This window comes from Tasmannia lanceolata, unplaced genomic scaffold, assembly GCF_043159265.1.
Source record: "Tasmannia lanceolata isolate RefF3 unplaced genomic scaffold, GAP_Taslan_0.1 ptg000015l, whole genome shotgun sequence".
In the NCBI taxonomy this organism is placed as follows: Eukaryota; Viridiplantae; Streptophyta; class Magnoliopsida; order Canellales; family Winteraceae; genus Tasmannia; species Tasmannia lanceolata.
The window spans coordinates 15100562-15118919 of record NW_027518692.1 but is presented as its reverse complement, the minus strand read 5'-3'; the positions used below and the strand labels follow the sequence as shown (position 1 = coordinate 15118919).

Here is an 18358-nt window from a genome sequence, read left to right as displayed (position 1 = left end):
AAATCCCATAGTTTTCAAGTGACTAAAAATATACATCCTTAGATATTATGATCAATCGAGGTTTGAAGATCCAGATATATCCGCAATTAGGGTAAAAAGCAAGTGAATGGTTCAGATCAACCAAATATGGGACCCACAACGAAGTCGCGCCCTACTTATTCATTCCAAGTAGGTGTGCAACTCGGGCAGGCTCAACCTGAACCCGGCGGGTTCAACCCGGAAAAAACTCGGGTTGGGTTGAGTTCAAGTCGGGTTTGGGTTCTGGTCATGGTTTTAAATTTCGACCGAAACCGGTATTTGGCGAAATTAAATATTTCGCCATTAATTTCGGTCCGAAATTTTGAGAAAATGCAATTTTTACTTTAAAAAAAAAACGTTACAAAATTTCAGCCGAAATTTCGGAATTTCGGTCCGGAATTTCGAACGGGAGTTCCAAATTTCGACCGAAATTTGGGTTTTCCGAATGTTCGAAACCAAAAATTTAAACCATGGTTCTGGCTGTGTTTTCTCAACCTGGGTTCAGTTTGGGTCGGGTTTGGGTAGAGGGCTTGGGCAACCCGACCCGAGTTCAACCCGAAAATTTTAATAATTTTTTAGTTTTTAAGCTTAAAATCTCGGGTTGGATCGGGTTCGGGTTGGCCTCAACCTGAACCCGACCCGCCTGAGTTGCACCCTTAATATTTCCAAGGGACTTCATAGTGCGGGCTGTTATTATCAAAATAAGAGGGTGTTGAATTGTTAGCCTGTTAACTAGGGGTGGTTATTCGGTTATAACCTAAATAACCGAAATTTGATAACCGAAATAATTTCGGTTCTCAAATTTCGGTAACCGAAACCGAACCGATTAAAAATTATAACCGAATAGTGGGAGAAAAAGAGGGAAAAAAGCAAAATCTTGGTTTTGATCGGAGGGCTAGGATCATCCAATCGAAATGATTTTTTGAGCACAACCTAATTAAGTTGTGATCAATCAAATGGACGGTTTTGATCATCCTTTGGAGTGCCCATATCACACTTTTTTTTTAAAAAAATAATGGTTTTTATCATAACCGAAATTTTTTTGAGATAACCGAAACCGAATCGAACCGACTCGGTTCGGTTATTCGATTTTAACTGAATAATGAACACCAGTGTTAACCTCTCTTTTCGTAATTTTCCCCACCATCAAGGGCATATACATAATTGAGAACCCTTCGTCTTCACAAAAATTTTCAAGACAAAAAGCCCCCTTTTTTTCGCTCTCATCATCTAGAATCGAATCTCTCCCCTATTTCCAGCATTTTCTTCTACCTTCGAAAAATCTAGGGTTTTCTTCTCCTTTTTTCCTTGATGGCTTTGGGCGGGCGTCTTAGACCTAATCTCTATCTAATCAACAGGATACTGAGAACCCAATCGGTTTGTACGCAGAGATCCTTCGCCCAACGAAGCACTGTAAACCCTAATTTCACGATTTCAGAGGTAAAACTATTGTGGTTTGGATTCGATTAGTTTCGATATTGTGTTGAGATTACTTGTTATAATTTCTTCAATGTGTTTGTTTGTTTGTGGATGTTTGATTTTCTGAAATGACGAGTACCATTGAATTTCGATGAAATTTTCTCCTATTTTTTTATTATCTCTTCCCTTCATGTGGTCGTAGTTGAGAAGAAAAATGCTAATGTTTATTCAAAGACAAACCCTAATTTTAGGCTACTGATATTGGCACTACCATGTTTTAATAATTGCACAAACTCATCTTGTTTTTTCTTCTTCTTCAATTGGATTCTGAGAGCTTTTTGGGAACTGTAATAACATTTGTCAGTTGTTTAAATAACAAAAGACAAGATGAGTCAGTGCGATTATCAAAATATGGTAGTGCCAATATCAGTAGGCTAAAATATTCTGAGAGGCAAACCTAAAAACTAGCAGCACTATTTTTTATGAAATATATGATTTCTATCTGATGAGACCTCACCATTATCCTTTCGCGGTCTGGATATTGATTAATGTATTTAGTTTGAAACCCAGAGTGATAATTGTAGTTAAAAACTTAAATTGGTCAGTTAAAACTTAAAAGAATGAAAGGCTTTTCTTTTATGAATCTCATCTTATATTTACAGTTTACATTTTTTGAATGGTGACAGTTTAAATGTATTGAACTTCTAAATTCTCTATTTCTAAGTCATTTCCTTCTATCTGGATGCCGTAATATTAATATGTCGTGCCATAATTTATTTTTCTGTTGGCTATTTATCATAACAAGTGTTCTCCAATTGCCAGCTTAACGAGCATATGCCTTTTTTTTTGTCTGGCAATAATCTGACCATTGAAGTTTTTCTTGCAGGGTTTGAGGAACTTTGCAAGCACACCAAACTCTAAGGAAACAAATATTAAGGTAAAAGATAAATTGGGACCTTTTTCCAGAGGGAAAATCTGGTAAATGAAGTATTTTGTATAATAAGAATTTGGGTAACCCAATATTGTTAGTTTTCTTTATATCTATATATTGTTCATTTGTAAACCATTTCGACACTTGTCAATCTAATCATTATTAGATATTGCATCATTTTTTCGATCTGTAGTTTGACACAATTCATCATTAGAGATGCTATCACCTTTTTTTTTGACAAAGCAGTGAAAATTTACCTTGGATTTTTGTCAATGGAAATGACTTTTCCAGCATTTGGCTAACTCATTTCCTATGATTTTCCTACTATACCCTGGATTTTTTTGTGGGAAAAAATTCCATAAAATGTTTTCCCTAGATCACAAATTCCCTTACAGTACTCGTAGTGTAACCATCAAATACGAAATTCAGCTTCTTGTAGGTGGATCTCATCCAGACTTGTTTCCCTGATCCGCCTCATCTGAACTGCCCTGATTCCACAAACTCATTTTTCCTTTTAATTAAAAAGTCATCATAATTTTTTGATTGACTTGAGCTTAGTCAAGTAATTCCAGCAAGCTTTGTTTATCATATAAATAGTTTAAGATCTTATGTAGTAGTTGCTACATTTCATATACTGTACACACTAAATCTTATTATTATGTAATGTTGCACATGTTATATTTTGAGTATTATGTATTGTAGTCTCTCTCTCTCTCTCTCTCTCTCTCTCTCTCTCTCTCTCTCTCTCTCTCTCTCTAACACACACACACACACACACACACACACACACACACACACTATAAAGCTCATTTCATCCAGTATATTTATCTTTGGCGACTAGCAATAGGAAGCTAGTCCTTAGCCTTCACCTTGAGTTGATATGTTTTCAAAGAGTCTTTGGGTTGATATGTTTTCAAAGAATCTTTGAGTGGAAGGAGTGAAGAAGCTAACTTAATAAAAGAAAATGTTATCTTTCTTTCTGTGTGAGAATAACCCTCATTAACCCATCACTTGCAAACCTTCCTGTTTATTATATATCATTGTTCAAGTTTCCTTGTGCCGTAGCCTCAAGATTGAAAAATATTTAGTTAGACTTTTTTTTATTGGATAGGAAGGAGGAAAAGGAAAAAGTTAAACATCTAATCAAGTGGAAGAAGGCGCATGAACCCTAAGGGCAAGGCAGTGTTAGCATTGGAAATTTAAAACTAAGTAACAATATTTTTTAGCAAATGGCTATGGTGGAGAGAGAGGTGCTTTATAGCTATATTATAATTGAAAAATGCGGGGTCGTGGTGGTGGTAGTAGTGGTGGTGGTGGTGGGTTGTAGCCTAGGTTTCTAGCAAGCAGTATTGTATGTATTGCAAAATATTTTATGAGGGGTTTAGGTTTAGAGTGGGAGGGAGGGTGCTAGATTTTGAGGATCTTTGCTTTTGTGACATCCCATCAAGGAGTGTCATAAATGCATGGGGGTAGGGATGAGGTTTTAAGAGAAACATCAAAACGTAAAATTTGATTGTCTCTTATCCTTGCTTGGAGTGTTAGTATTGCATCTTCCCCTTTGAGAGTGATGAGAGAATTTAGTTTACAAATCTTTAAGGTTGTTTCTTCGTAATCTCTTTCCCTTTCTTCTGCTTCCTCGGAATTGTCGTTCTTGGGATCTGTTGTATGGGCTGATGAACCACCACCCTCAAGAGTGGGGTTTTGTTGGACAGTGGTAGCTGGAAGGTGTAAAGCTTACGATATGTTGATGAAGCATCCAATTGGCACTTGCAAGGAATGGATTTTGCTGCCTATTGCGAAGATGCATTTTTAGAAATTGGAAGAGTCGCCTCTTTTAGTCTTGAGATTTAGATGAGATTAGGATATTGGTTGGACAATCACTTCCACCTATGGCATAGTCAACCTTGGAATGACTGGCATTGGTTGCATTTTTTGTAACTCTATGTTTGAGATCCTGATCGGTGTTACAAGTTTGAATGAAGTGGAAGTATGAGCTCTTCTTGCTGGACTTCATATCTTCAATGTGGACATGGAGGGTCATGGTTGGAGGGTTATTCATCAAATCTAATTGCTTGGGCTTCTAGATCCAGCTTGGGATCATAACAGTTTGTGAACATCATTATTGAAGTGTTGGGATTCAATGGAGAACTTTCACCCTACTTCTCCCATGTTCCTAGAGGCACTAATGACACGATGCACTCACTTGCTTGGGAGGGAGTCATTAGCTCCTTTATGTACGTCTTTATCTTCCTTTCCTATGCTTCATCTTTTTAAATCATCAAAAGGAAAACAAAACGGACAGCGATTGGAGGATTCTTAGGTCTCGTGGTACATGCATTGTTAAATTGTCTTCTGTAATGAAATGAATATCGTTTAGATCTTAATTATTTATGGCCAGTTTATTTGCACCTAATGAACCATTAAAAAGATGCGACAGTAAATCTTTTCATATTAGTTTAAAATTTCTAGTATATTTGTTTATAATGCAGAAACCTAATTTTTAGCCCAAAGGTATTTGCTCGTATAGACCGGAGGTCACCATGGATGAGTTAGGATCTTGAATGCAAGTATATGTTCAGCATTTTGACACTTTGCTGTTCCACATTACTCCTGTACCTGAGACAACAGCTAGGATATTGATTTGAATCTCTTCTGTTGAACGTGACTGGAAACTGAAACACTGGTGGATAAATTTTGGTCTTTTTTTACCCTCACACGTATAGACAAATCCCCTTAACTTGGCCGTGAAAGGTTCCAACTTAACCAATCTTTAGACTTCGGAGGTTTTTTCCAACAAGGAATATGGAAAACTCCTACCTGGCACATGAAGTTCAGTTATCCTCCCCACTAATCGAAGTTCATCATAACGGGCCTTATTCCTCACAGGACCAATATCTCCTGCCATGCATATGGAAAAATATCCTATTGCATACACTGGCAGCTCAATAGAGCACATAAAACCATTTGCTCCTATTGCCCGGAGCTCTATGTGAAACTCAACATAAAGCTCTGGGTTGCATTTCTCACTTTTGAGGTCATATTTCGGAAAGTTCTGCTCATACGGTTCCATCTTTTCTTGGAGATACATTAGGTTGATAATAACCCTGACTAGTCTATGCATAATTAGATACTAGTTGTTGACTTGTTTCGTACTTTCCGGAAAGCTAATATTCTGTTAGTGCACAAAATGTTCTGATTGGTATGTGTTCCTACTAAGTTGAGTTTAGCTTGGGGTTTTTCCATAACATTGCAGGTACCTTTGTCTTTGTATGGAGTATCGGGAAACTATGCCACTGCTTTGTTCCTTGCAGCGTCAAAGGCTAATATGTTGGACAAAGTTGAATCCGAGCTTCTTGACATCATTGAGGCTTCCAAGAGAAGTCCTGTGTTTTCACAATTCATAAAGGATTTATCAGTGCCTGGGGAGACCAGAGTTAAGGCTGTACTAGAGATATTTTCTGAAGCTGGATTCTTAGATATCACAAAGAACTTCATGGGTATGACTTGTGTAGCTATGGGAACTTTACATTTTGTCTATAAACTCTGTAGGACTGGATCATTGTCGGAGATGATGTACTTGGAGCCTTATTGTTGTAGATAGACATTCTTGTTGCCTATTGAGAATCTATGTTATGGATTGTGCACATTGAAAGTAGTAATAGTTCACATGGATACTGTATTCGTATCGGCCTTGTGCTACAAGTGTTAGATAAGATATGTGACTTTTGGATAACTCCTAGATACATATATTTTCCAAGGGTGTGTGCATGAGAATGTTTATTGATTCATAAATCATAGGGCATAACTTCGTTAATATTAAGAAAACAAATCTATAGCATACATCTGTCAACCTTATATTCATTTGTATCCCTACTAATTTCCCCTATCTTAACATCATAGATTGTCATGCATCTCAAAGTACCTTGGCTTTTATCTGAGATGACATCATAGATTGTCCCTGCTAATTTTCCACTACCCTCAGAAGAGTACATGTGTAAAGCATTGCGATTTCCGTCTTGGACTCAATCCTCTCACTGTCAATCTCTAGGTCTTGGAGCCAGTTACATCTCCTGGCGCTAGCGATACCGTGAAAATATGCGGTGTTTTTGTCCCCCTCTTTTAGCCATCAGACACGTGAGCTTTGGCTCCACTTTATTTCTTCCTGAAGCACTATTTGATTATACTTGCTTTTGCCTGGGCCTTTCTACTTTCCTCCTCGATAAGGAGTCTTAGATTCTTGAAGTCTTCGTATTCTCTGATATCCTCAAGCGAATCCAACTTTTCTTTTTTAATAATAGATGTTATTCTCCTTCTTTTTTTTCTTGGCAACGATGATGGAGCTAGGAAGTTATTGGGTTGGACCTGTAGCTAAATGGTTGAGGCTTTGTATCTCAACCTCGAGGTTGCAGGTTCGATCCTAGCTTGCCTACAAAAAAAAAGATTATGGAGCTAGGAAGTTATTGGGATTAGCAATGCTGTTCATGAAGCATTTTCTCATCTGTTATACTTAGAACTCCTACACAAGAAGTAGATTGAATTCGTATTTGTCATGCAAAATTTTCATTTGCTTTCAAGATTTGACATAACTGTGTCAGGATGTATGATCCATCGAGAAGTACCCGCGAACATTGTGCAACTTCTCCTGTTGGAGTGAGCTGTGGTTTGGTTTAATTGGATCTTTATATAAATTCTGCTCCAATTTGATGAACTTGGTTATTTAGTGCGCTGTGACTCTGGGTGGATGGTATTTCTGTGTACAAAGAGCGTCTCAGGTTTTCATAGTTTTCTTATGTTTTATGTAACGAGATTTAAATTGATCAAATATGTGATTCTCTATGATTAACTAAGAGTCTAAGATCTACATAGACTAGGTTGTATGCTGATGCAATTGCTATCAGAAGAGCTCAGGTTGCAGTTAGTGAACCCCATTTGTCTAACTTCTCATGGATATGAGATAATTTTTTTACAAACTTGAGAACTTTGTGTTGTTAGATTTTTATTAATGTCAAGGATACCACTTGGATATTCCAATTGTATTTTATATGCTACATGTTTGCATTCCTGGCTACTGTCGAATTGATTATGTGATAGAAATTGTTGAGTAATTCCCCTCTTTCATACATGCATTCTTCTTTATTTGTATCATCAACCACTAGTATCATTTCTTGTCGTGTTTACTTTTTTGTGCTTGTTCTGTACCCACTAACTTTTTGACGAAGGCACTAAATGTACATCCATGTGAACGCTAAATGTTAGTTCTGTGTATTTCAAAGGTTTATAAGTATGTTAGTCCCATACTGACTATATTGTTTACTTTACCTGGTCTTCTATATCCATAGAAAGTTTTTCTATGCATGTATTCCTTTTTGTTGATTTTCTTTGTTTTCATAAGCTATTTTGGCTGAGAATGGGAGGCTGAGGCACATCGAGAGTATTGCAAAAAGTTTTACTGAATTGACCATGGCGCATAGGGGGGAGGTGAAAGCCGTTGTGACGACTGTCATTGTAAGTTCTAGCTTCTCCTTAAGTGTTTGCCTCTTGCATTGCTGAATTCTTTTTGTTAGACAGTTGCACGTTAGTAAACTTGGTTACGTCCGAACTTTCGAATGTTGTTAGGACGTTCTTGGTTTAGGCCAAATTAGAATGATCAATAAAGCATGTGAATGGCCATTCAAAAATAAAAAAGAGCATGTGAATGATTTGGTTTCTGAGCAGGGTGCCTGTCATATTTGCTTCCAGTAAAATGTGCTTACAATTAACAATGTTTCCTCCTAGCTAGGGCCAACAGGTATCAGCTATATTACATGGATTTTTATGTCATCTTAGTTTATTGCTTTTGTACCTGTTATGAAGGAAATTTCTTTCATAAAGCAAAACGGCTGCCAAACATTATTGTTGGTAGTGTTAATGATGTGAAATATTTTCCAGTACTTAAGAGGAGGTGGTGGGAATCTAGGGATGTCTAGATGCTACAAAGCTTTCTCAGGGCAACAGATTAATTTCTCTAAATCCCTTGTCATTGGGGTTTGGATGGACTGGGGAGGTTGATATTTCGGCTTAGTTTACTTTCTATGTAATCCATAACTAAAGCCCCTGGGTTTAGAGCATTGTTTATCAAGATTGGGAATCCTCAACTAGAGCGAAATATCCACACCATTTATCTAGTCATGAGAAATGCAAGCACAATTTCCTATTTCAAATCTAATTTCTTTGATGGAGGAGGTGAAAATGGGTTGCACGAAATCCATAACAAGAATCTATCATGTTTCCATTCCTCAAGATGAAGGCAAGGTATGAGTAAATTTAGCCCAAATATCATCGATGTTAGGGAGAGGTCTCCACCACCACGTCACTGTCAAGGCCATATTTTGATTTCTGACAACCCTAATACCCAGACCACCATCTTTTGTGGAGGCATGCTCGGTTCCAATTGACCTGCCTAAAGTAAGGATCATCTTTTGATGAAAACAATCATCTAAATCCATTCAATCTTTTCAGTCATGGGGTTAAGATTATGGGGAAGCTTGGACAAGGAAGTTATCTTTTCAAATCCTACACCCGATCTTACCATTCGGAAAAAAAATATACTACTCCCTATCTTTTCAATTCGTTTACTGGATCCCAATCATGGACGCTAAGACTTCCATCAAACGGAGGCCCAAATATTTCACCGGAAGAGAGGACACCCTTACTTCCAAAATTGAAGTCATATATTTGGTTAATGCTTCAATTCTCAGATTTGGGTTAAAAATTTGCCAAGAAGGCTTCGAATGAGTTCACAAACAACGAGATGATTTTGGAGATCCAGGAATACCCATTGGACATCTTCTTTATTGGCCATGGAAGAAGATTTTACGGGCATGTCTTTCGCCAAAAGGGTTGTTTTTAGGAAAGGTTTTGGTTTGCATGCTGTTTTGCCCATTTGGTCCTCTTCTGACCTTGGAAACAAGATTCACCAGTTTGAACTTATTTAAATGAGCCATCATTCTCTCTACTATTTCATCAAGCCTTCCCCTTGGAGCACAGCAGCACTTCAATTTGGGCCCTCTCTACTAGTAATAAGTGTAAAAAAAGAAATTTCTCTTTTATGATAATTAATAAGCCTTCCCCTTGTTTCTGATGCTTTTTGAACTGTCTATGAAAGGCTGTAAGTTCTCTTTTATTTAATATATCTGGTCGGGGTCTGCCTAACCCCAGCTTACCTACGAAAAAAAAAAGTGTAAAAAAGAAATCCTTTGTATATACGTTCGAACCACTGTTGGTCATATGTCTTTTTATCTATGATTTGGCCGACACTACAGATTTATTGCCGACTCACGTGTCCGACACGACACACGTGTCGACACTCCTTTGGACACTTGTATTGGTGAAAGTGTTAGACTTTATGTGCGTGTGTGGACATGTTTTTGTACCGTGTCAAGTGTGACATTCTGTTTTTCTATTGAATATTGTGTTTACCTCATTTAAACAACTCGTATTCATGTCGAATCTGGACACACAAATCCGTATCCACAAATCATGATTACATATACTTTCTAGTTTAGCCGTGTCCCCGTTTCTAAGGTTTGGGAGTTTGCCGTGTCCGTGTCCATGTCAACACGCGACATTCGTGTCCGTGTCCACAAATCATAGCCTTTATCGAGAAAAAGACGAAGCCGTACAGGGGTTTTGCCTAGTCTACTCATAAGGTACCTAAACGAAGTAATTATGTGATACCTTGGTAAAAAGCATAATTTTCTCTTTGATCATGGTAAGAAATGGGAAAACGTGACAAACATTTTTTTTTTCGGGGGGGGGGGGGGGTGTATGGGATCTGTCATAGGCGAGAAAATCACCCGATTGATCAACCACGCTTACCACTGGATCTCTGCCTATTATTATGGTTTGTGCTTTTGGAAGAGCACACATGCAAGAATGAAGTTTGAACAAATTTCAATATTTTCTCTTCAATATTTCTCTCTGTAATATTAATTATTACTGTAGTGCTATATTTCTGTAATGGTGAGGCCCTTCTCAACTAACTTATGTAGCCATTAGTCAAAACCTCCTTTCTTCCCAACTGTTTCATATTTATTACCCTTCTATTATTTGTGGGGGCACTTTATACTCCTGCCATTTCTCAAGTACTTTCTCTTGGTTAATTTGACCAGCCGCTGCCCGGGGAAGAGGAAAAGCAGCTGAAGGAGACCTTGCAAGATATTATTGGACATGGGAAGAAGGTGAAGCTTGAACAGAAGGTATTCTCTAATTGCTTTTCTGCTGCAATTTGGTTTTCCTATTGACAAATGGTTTCATCTTGGTTATGATTTTAACTCAGTTCCAAACACTTTTTTGTTTAACTGCTGCAATTACTTCCAAGTAGTACTTAATATAACATAGAATTCCCAAGTAGTACTTAATAACTTCAATGGTTTTAACAAAAGTATATCCCTCCTAAAATTGTCCACAGATTGATCAGAGCATTCTCGGTGGTTTGGTGGTTGAATTCTCACAAAAGGTCTTTGATATGTCGATTAAGACAAGGGCAAGGCAGATGGAGAAGTTCCTGAGGGACCCAGTCAACTTTGATAGCATCTAGAAGCCTAAAATCGGTGTAGTATGAACCCTGCTACAACTCTTGTTTTGGATGTTTTTTGCTGCATTTCCCCTTGATGTTGGAAAGAGAGAGTTTCTTTATAGGTTTGGTTTCTCCTTTTAATGTTGGTTGATGGGGTCTCCATCTTAAAATAAAAGCCATATATGCAAAGGACACTCCCTTTTCCTCACTTTTGTGAATGCTTTCTGGTTCCTGAATAGTCTTTTGTTGGATAAACCTTCTGAGATTTCCATTTTTTATTTGCACTGCTCTGTTTTATTACAGACACCCCTCTTTATATTAAACTTCTCCCAGTTGCTACTTCCATTCCTAAGATTTCAAATCCAGTTCAATAACAGAGCCTTTGGTAACTTGGGTTCGTTTTTTCCTCTCTACTCTGTCAACTCTTTTATCCAGGGTGCTGTATACGCAATGCCTTGGGACATGTTGGGATGGGTCTGTTAGCAGCAGCTGGTGTATGTCTTGCCCTCAAAACAAAGGAAAGACTTTCCTGCTGTTCATAAACATTTGAAGGATTATCTTTCCCTCAATTTCCCTACAGAAGAAGTCACACCATTAATAGCTAACATATACACTGAATCTCTGGTGTACTATTTTGAGCAACATGGATATAAACTTGATGTATAAACCATCTCTGTTTTCAACGTAGCAAACATGAGCGTCAATCTAGACAAGTCATTGGGTTAGCTTTGATAGGCCATGGGCCCTGAAAAGTGTGTGATCGCAACTGCCCCTTGAACAGGACAAGGACATTCTGTGAGGAACTTCACAAAAGAAATCAGAAAAAACTTCCTTTTAGAGAGGAAATTCTCTAAAAAAATATCAATCTCATCTCATTTCTGCTAATACAACTAAATAGTCTGACTCTTAGAGGACTCAAAACTCTTAATAAACATATCAGCTGTTCTAACAGACTCTACCACCAAGTAAAAGATAAGATAAAAAGTAAATAATAATGGCAAATAATAAAAGATAATAACAAAAGAAATCTAACACAATCCTAACCATTCGATCCCACGGCTAGCAATTATTATGGGATGGTGATAGATCCACCCGCTGAAAGGGGTGCGAATTATCCTACAGGGGGTGCGAATTCATCATCTCCCTTATTATGGGTAATGGTAAAACTGAGCAGTCGTCACTCGATGCGTAAAACTGCATCGATCAATGGGTTAGGTTGATCCCATCAATGTCACTCTGGTATATAAATAATCCAGGGTGGGACCCAAACCTCGGACGGCTAAGATGAGCCTAGAAGCACCACGTCAAAGCCTCTCTCTTTTTCTTTTTTTCTTTTTTAATCCACGAGTCACAACTACTGAATACATTTCAAAGATATTCCTCATGCTGTTTCTGTTTGTTTCTCTAGATTCTCCTTTCGGTAACATTAAAGGGAAAGTTATATAATATGATGAGACCCTACAAATATTCACGTAAAGATTTCCTTAAAACGTAATTCATGTATCATGTATCATGTATGTGTTACTCCTTTCCATTTTCAACGTGCAATTGCACGTGAGATCTGTTCATCCCTTCGTCTTTTGTCTTTTCTTTAAAATGGCTACATTTATTTTCAAACAAAAGTGGGTGTAAATGTTGAAAAATTGACGTGAGTTGGAAATGATATTTACATCCCCTCTTCTTTACCTTTTCCACCTACTTTTTTTGCTTTCTTTTTATTTATTTTCAACACATAAAAAAGGTGTGGAAATATCACTTCTCATACTTTGAAAACGAAGATCTCATTGACAAGATCGAGAAATAGGGAAAAAATAATAATCAAGGGCTTAAAGACATCTTAAAGGAAGTCTAAATCAACTTGCTTGATCAAAGGTTTATAATCATTAGATTAGAGTGGAGCCAAATGCCAGGCAGCTGGCAATGAGTCATCCAAAGAATGAATTGTTTGAATTAATGAGAACAATAATTGTCAGAAAGGATTTTACGCACTGATATTAGCACTATCTTGTTTTTATAATTGCACTAACTCACCTCGTCTTTTCTTTCTTTTTTTCTTTTTTTTTTATAAAATGGCTTTAGAGAGCTTTTTGGGAATTGTAATTACCTTTGACAGCTCATTAAATAATCAAAGATGTGGTGTGTTAGTGCAATTATGAAAACATTGTAGTGCCAACATCAATGGCCAAGATTTTTCCCTTGTATAAGTTTAGACATACATATATATACTATGCTATAAGGGATTTCCTAGGGACCATATATCGCAGAAGGCATATTGCGGGCCGGCTGTTGCATATGCGAGAGCGGCTACATAGGCTCGCTTTTCAACAGATTTTGTTTTATTCATGAGGTGGCTGCTCTCTCATGCAACAGCCGGCCCGCGAAATGCCTATTTTTGCTCCCTAGCAAATCTAAAAATATCGGAGAGAGGTTAATTTTGCTCACTTTTTAACAGATTTTGTCTTATTCATGATGTGGATGCTCTCATGCAACAGCTAGCCGGCCTGCGAAATGCCTTCTGCAATTGTCCCTAGCAAATCCCATGTTATAAATATAGTAGAGAGAGAGAGAGGTTGTTTGATAATGAAGCTAAATGTTTTTGCTTGGGCTTCACATAATCTCAGTTTCTCCCTCCCTCCCTCCCTCCCTACATGATGATTACCTTGTGAGTGAAGAAAAATGCATCGAAAAAGACGAGAACTGGAGTCAAAGACAAGAAGACCACTATTTCTCTCACTTTCTAAGGTCCCCGTCCAAACCGTTCCCACTCGACCCAACAACAAACACCTCCCTCCCTCCCTCTCTCTCTCTCTCTCTCTCTTCTCCATATTCTAAGCAAACCCCACAACCATCAAAATCATCATTATAACCATCCCCACTCTATGAAGCCCTCCTCATTATAACTCCCTCTCTTCTCTCCATCAAACCAGTTTGAAAGACAAATCTCTGTGAGGACTCAGAGTTTGCAATGAGGAAGCCGGATACGCCGGCCAACAATGGCAATAATAATAAGCTTAGGAAGGGATTGTGGTCCCCAGAAGAAGATGAGAAGCTGATGAAGTACATGGTTAGCAATGGACAAGGGTGTTGGAGCGATGTTGCGAGGAATGCAGGATTGCAAAGATGTGGTAAGAGTTGTAGGCTCCGTTGGATCAATTACTTGAGACCTGATCTCAAGCGAGGTGCCTTCTCTTCTCAAGAAGAAGACCTCATCATCCACTTGCATTCCATCCTTGGCAACAGGTTCTCTCTCTCTCTCTCTCTCTCTCTCTCTCTCTCTCTCTCTATATATATATATATATATATATATATATATATATATGTGTGTGTGTGTGTGTGTGTGTGTGTGGATTTGCTAGGGACCATCTGATGCAGATGCATTTCGCATGATCACGAAGATCAATGGTCAAGATTGTCTGACCCTCAATCAGGCTATCTGGGACCCTCTGGTCACCCATCCAACAATCCAGATCGTCGATCAAGCCCATCCTTGTGTTTGGTATCAACCGCTTCCTCTATGTGCCCCTGCGCCACCATGGCAGAAGGCATTTCGCGCCTGGGCTGTGGCTGCTCTCAAAATATGAGCTTGTCGCTGCTCTCAAGTGCAAAAGTCCAGGTGCGAAATGCCTTTTGAGATGGTCTAGCAAATCCCACACACATGCGCGAGCGTGTGGAAATGATATTTCCAACCCTCTTGTTTGTGTTTTTCTTAAAAGGTCAAACAAAAGGAGTGGTGATTCAATCATTTTCAAAAGATCATTCCCACGCCTTGTATAATGAAAAGAGCGATTCACCTGTTTGTTACTCATATTGCAAATATTGGGGTTTTGTAGATTAGGCATAAATTTTCAGGTTTTGCCCTTAGATCAGTTGCATGCACGTATGGGATATTTCAGTTATTGGAAAAATAGTGACAACTTTGATATTTTATTGATTGTTAGTTTGTTACTTAAACTTCAACTCATATACAGATGAAAATTGAAAGGGACATTTGGTTTGTTTTATATCTTCCTTTTGAGTTAAAAACACTACTTGCAGTCTTATCTTACACATACACAGGCATGCATGCACATGCATATATACATCCATAATTTGGTGTATGTTAAAAGTTAAAATTACCATTTAAGTGTTTAGTATACACTTTATTATCTTATAGGCTAAAGCTTACTTACAAAACCCAATTCAGTTTTGGATTTTAAAATCCATTAAACCATCTATTCTCATTCCATGTATACTTCTATTGTTGCTAAATTTTTTTTTTTTTTTTTTTCCATTATTACAGATGGTCTCAGATTGCAGCACGTCTGCCGGGGCGGACGGACAATGAAATAAAGAATTTTTGGAATTCCACAATAAAGAAGAGGCTGAGAAATTCATCATCATCCTCACCAAACCATAGTGATTCTTCAGAGCTAAGAGAAGCCATGGTGGGGCTCACTTCCATGCATGACCATGACATCATGACTATGTACATGGACTCGTCATCTTCTTCTTCATCCTCGTCCATGCAACCCATGACTCTCCCTTTCCCTCGGCCAGAGAACAGTTACGATGCGACCGGATTTTCCTCTGGCTACTTCCCTATACCCACATGCTCGACACAAGTTGGAATTGAGGATGGTTTATATGGGGAACATGGGTTCCTAGGTGGTGGTCAAATGGTGGGAGGAGGGGATTTGTTTGTTCCTTCCTTAGAGAGTATGAGCTTAGAAGAAAACACTACTACTAATTACACTAATGGTGAAAACCCTAAAAACCATCATTATAACAACACTAATAACATCATCATCAACAACAACAACAATAAAGGGGATAATGTTGTTGGGAGTGGGAATTATTGGCAAGGAGAAAACTTAAGAATGGGGGAGTGGGATTTGGAGCAATTGATGGAAGATATCTCCTCTTTCCCTTTTCTTGATTTCCAAGTTGAATGAGTGGCTACTCTTTCCCAATGATGTAGGGTGCCATAGTTTTTCTTTTCCTTTTTCTTCTATGGTTTTCGAACTTCCTTGGGAATATGAATATGCTCAAAACCCATTTCTTCCATTTTTCATAAAAGTAGACAGATCCCACTTGTCAAAGAAAAGCAAGGGAGAGGAAATATGATTTCTAAATCACCAGAATACCAGAAACCACTGGTTTGCTATGTCTCTTTTTTATGTTCTCCCTAACCTTTAGGCCTTCTACACAATAAAATCCATTCACAAAAACTTAGACAATGTGGGATGGAATCTCAATAAAAGGTGTTTTGGTGATAAGAAAGATTTTTTAACTTCCTAGTCCTTGAAGTGAGGGTTTTGTTTTATGTAGCATTATGAAAATATATGGGGTTGGAGGTATTTGAAACTTATGGAGCAATAAAAATACTTGAATAGAAATGTGAATAGTCATGTTCAAAGGAGTGCTGAAGGCCATCACACTGGTGGGAAGTTTTAGTTATTATGGCATGTACAGAAAGGAGAATATAGGGGTGATAGTTGTCAAATTGTTATTAGTTGGAAAGAAAGTAGGATTTACTACACCTTATTAAAGAGACATGGAAGAACTCTCTCTCTCTCTCTCTTGTAATATTGCACACATAATAATGGCTTTTTTTTTTAAGTCTTTTCGTACTAAAAAATGGAACCATGTGTTTGTGGAAAATTTTGTTTTCTTCAAGTTGAAATACAGAGATGGAATATCCAGTTGGAAGCACTTAAATATCCTTCAAGTCTTTGTTGTCTTGTTGTGACATCTATTTCTCATAATAATAGTGGTTGTTAGGCTCAAAGCTTAGATTCTAGAAGGGTAATAATACCCTTACCATCTTGTCAGAATAAGTTAATATTAAAGAGATAACAACCCGTCTTAGTTATTATGAAATAGAGGAAGAGAATGCATGGTCCATAGACTCAAGTCCTTTCCAACATCATCAAGTAATTGAATGAAACAAAGATTCATGATTTGCCTATCCTACGTAGAAATTAAGACAAGCAAGGATCTAGTTATATTCTTAGGAAACTGATGTCCACACTGCCTTGTTTCAATTATAGCAACCCAGCCTCTATTTTGTACTTTTCTAGTTAGCTTGTGATAGAAATTATATGGTGCCCGATCGGACATGCTCGTGTAAAAGAGTGCTGCCCTTGATATTTGATCCAACAGCAGCCTCTTAAAGAAGATGAAAATGGGGACTGCTATTGGATCAAATATCATGTTGTGGTGCCTCTTGCACGAGCATGCTTGATCGGCCACCATTTAAAACTCCAGCTTTTGAAGGCTGTTAGAATTATCAAGATGCTCTCAGAAACCTATCAGAATTGCAGTTAATGAAGTATGGAGTGCGATTATCAAAACAAGGGAGTGCTGATATCATTTCCTTTTTTTAATTCTCTCTATAATATCAGAAAGAGATGTGTAGGGAGCAACACCATACAATAAACAACTGTACCTGCCTGTAAGATATCATGCTGATGGGCTCCATCCGCACAGCTTTTGCTGGTTTGTTTACTTAGCGGTGGGCCCGCTTATAGAGGTCAATAAATAGGGGCTCCACTTTTCTTTCTAACTTCTTAAGCAATCTTAGTTTCCAATGAAAACTATGACTAGGAATATAAGGTTTCAAATAAACAACTATTTCTAATAACAAGACTAATATAATTAAAACGAAACTTTTGCAACTAAAGAAACTATTTCTCAATTCAAAGCCCAAGAAAAGAAGGCTTGCTTTAAATACGAGTTTTTATTTTATATCATTCCTACTGTGAACAAAGTTCCTCTATGTAACCTTGAGGTCACGATCCCATCTAACTTATGGAAAAAAAAAAAAAACTATTCCCCAATTCCCATAATTATCTTCTTCAGCTTGAAAACTGTATCATTTTTAGTGGTTTTGTGAAGATGTTTGCAACTTGATCTTCGAAATGACCGCGATCTGCTCTCTTGCACTAATTTATGGATGGACTGACACTAGGCTCGGCTCGTTAAGCTCAAAAGCTCAGCTCGGCTCGGTCAGGCTCGCGGGCCTTATCGAGCTCGGGTTATATTAAGTTCACACCCCTCATCTTTCCTAGACAGCCCTATCTAGTGTAATTTGACTACTCTTTTTACACTACGGGAGGTGGTCCAAGTAACAAATGGCGTTCCAAAAAAGAAGTGACATATTTTGCCTCCCCCTTTCACTCCTTGGACAACCCTTTTAGTGTATATATTAATATATAATATATATATTTAAATATATTAAATTCTTAACGAGCCTTAACGAGCAGAGCCAAGCCTGGCCTAGCTCGGGCTCGGCTCGTTAAGGATTCGAGCCGAGCCCGAGCCAAAATTGACACCCTTAATTGACACTTGATATCTTTTCAATATGCTTGTTTCTTTCAAGAAATTTTGGGCCCTTCAACAACATGATCACAAAGTTGTCGGATATGATCATCTCCGCTACATCTTTTTTGTGA

General features: G+C 37.9%; 2 protein-coding genes across 2 annotated transcripts; both read left to right on the top strand.

Annotated features, from left to right (window-relative positions):
* The first annotated feature begins 1206 nt into the window (after positions 1–1206).
* LOC143893072 (ATP synthase subunit O, mitochondrial-like) lies at positions 1207–11133 on the top strand. The gene is made up of 6 exons (XM_077398016.1): positions 1207–1458; positions 2324–2374; positions 5622–5865; positions 7761–7873; positions 10519–10605; positions 10818–11133. The coding sequence occupies exons 1-6, from the start codon at positions 1330–1332 to the stop codon at positions 10944–10946; spliced, it is 753 nt and encodes a 250-aa protein (XP_077254131.1). The 5' UTR covers positions 1207–1329; the 3' UTR covers positions 10947–11133.
* Positions 11134–13729: 2596 nt separating this feature from the next.
* MYB83 (myb domain protein 83) lies at positions 13730–16610 on the top strand. Its single transcript, XM_077398015.1, has 2 exons — positions 13730–14165; positions 15205–16610. The coding sequence occupies exons 1-2, from the start codon at positions 13891–13893 to the stop codon at positions 15854–15856; spliced, it is 927 nt and encodes a 308-aa protein (XP_077254130.1). The 5' UTR covers positions 13730–13890; the 3' UTR covers positions 15857–16610.
* The last annotated feature ends 1748 nt before the right edge of the window (positions 16611–18358 follow it).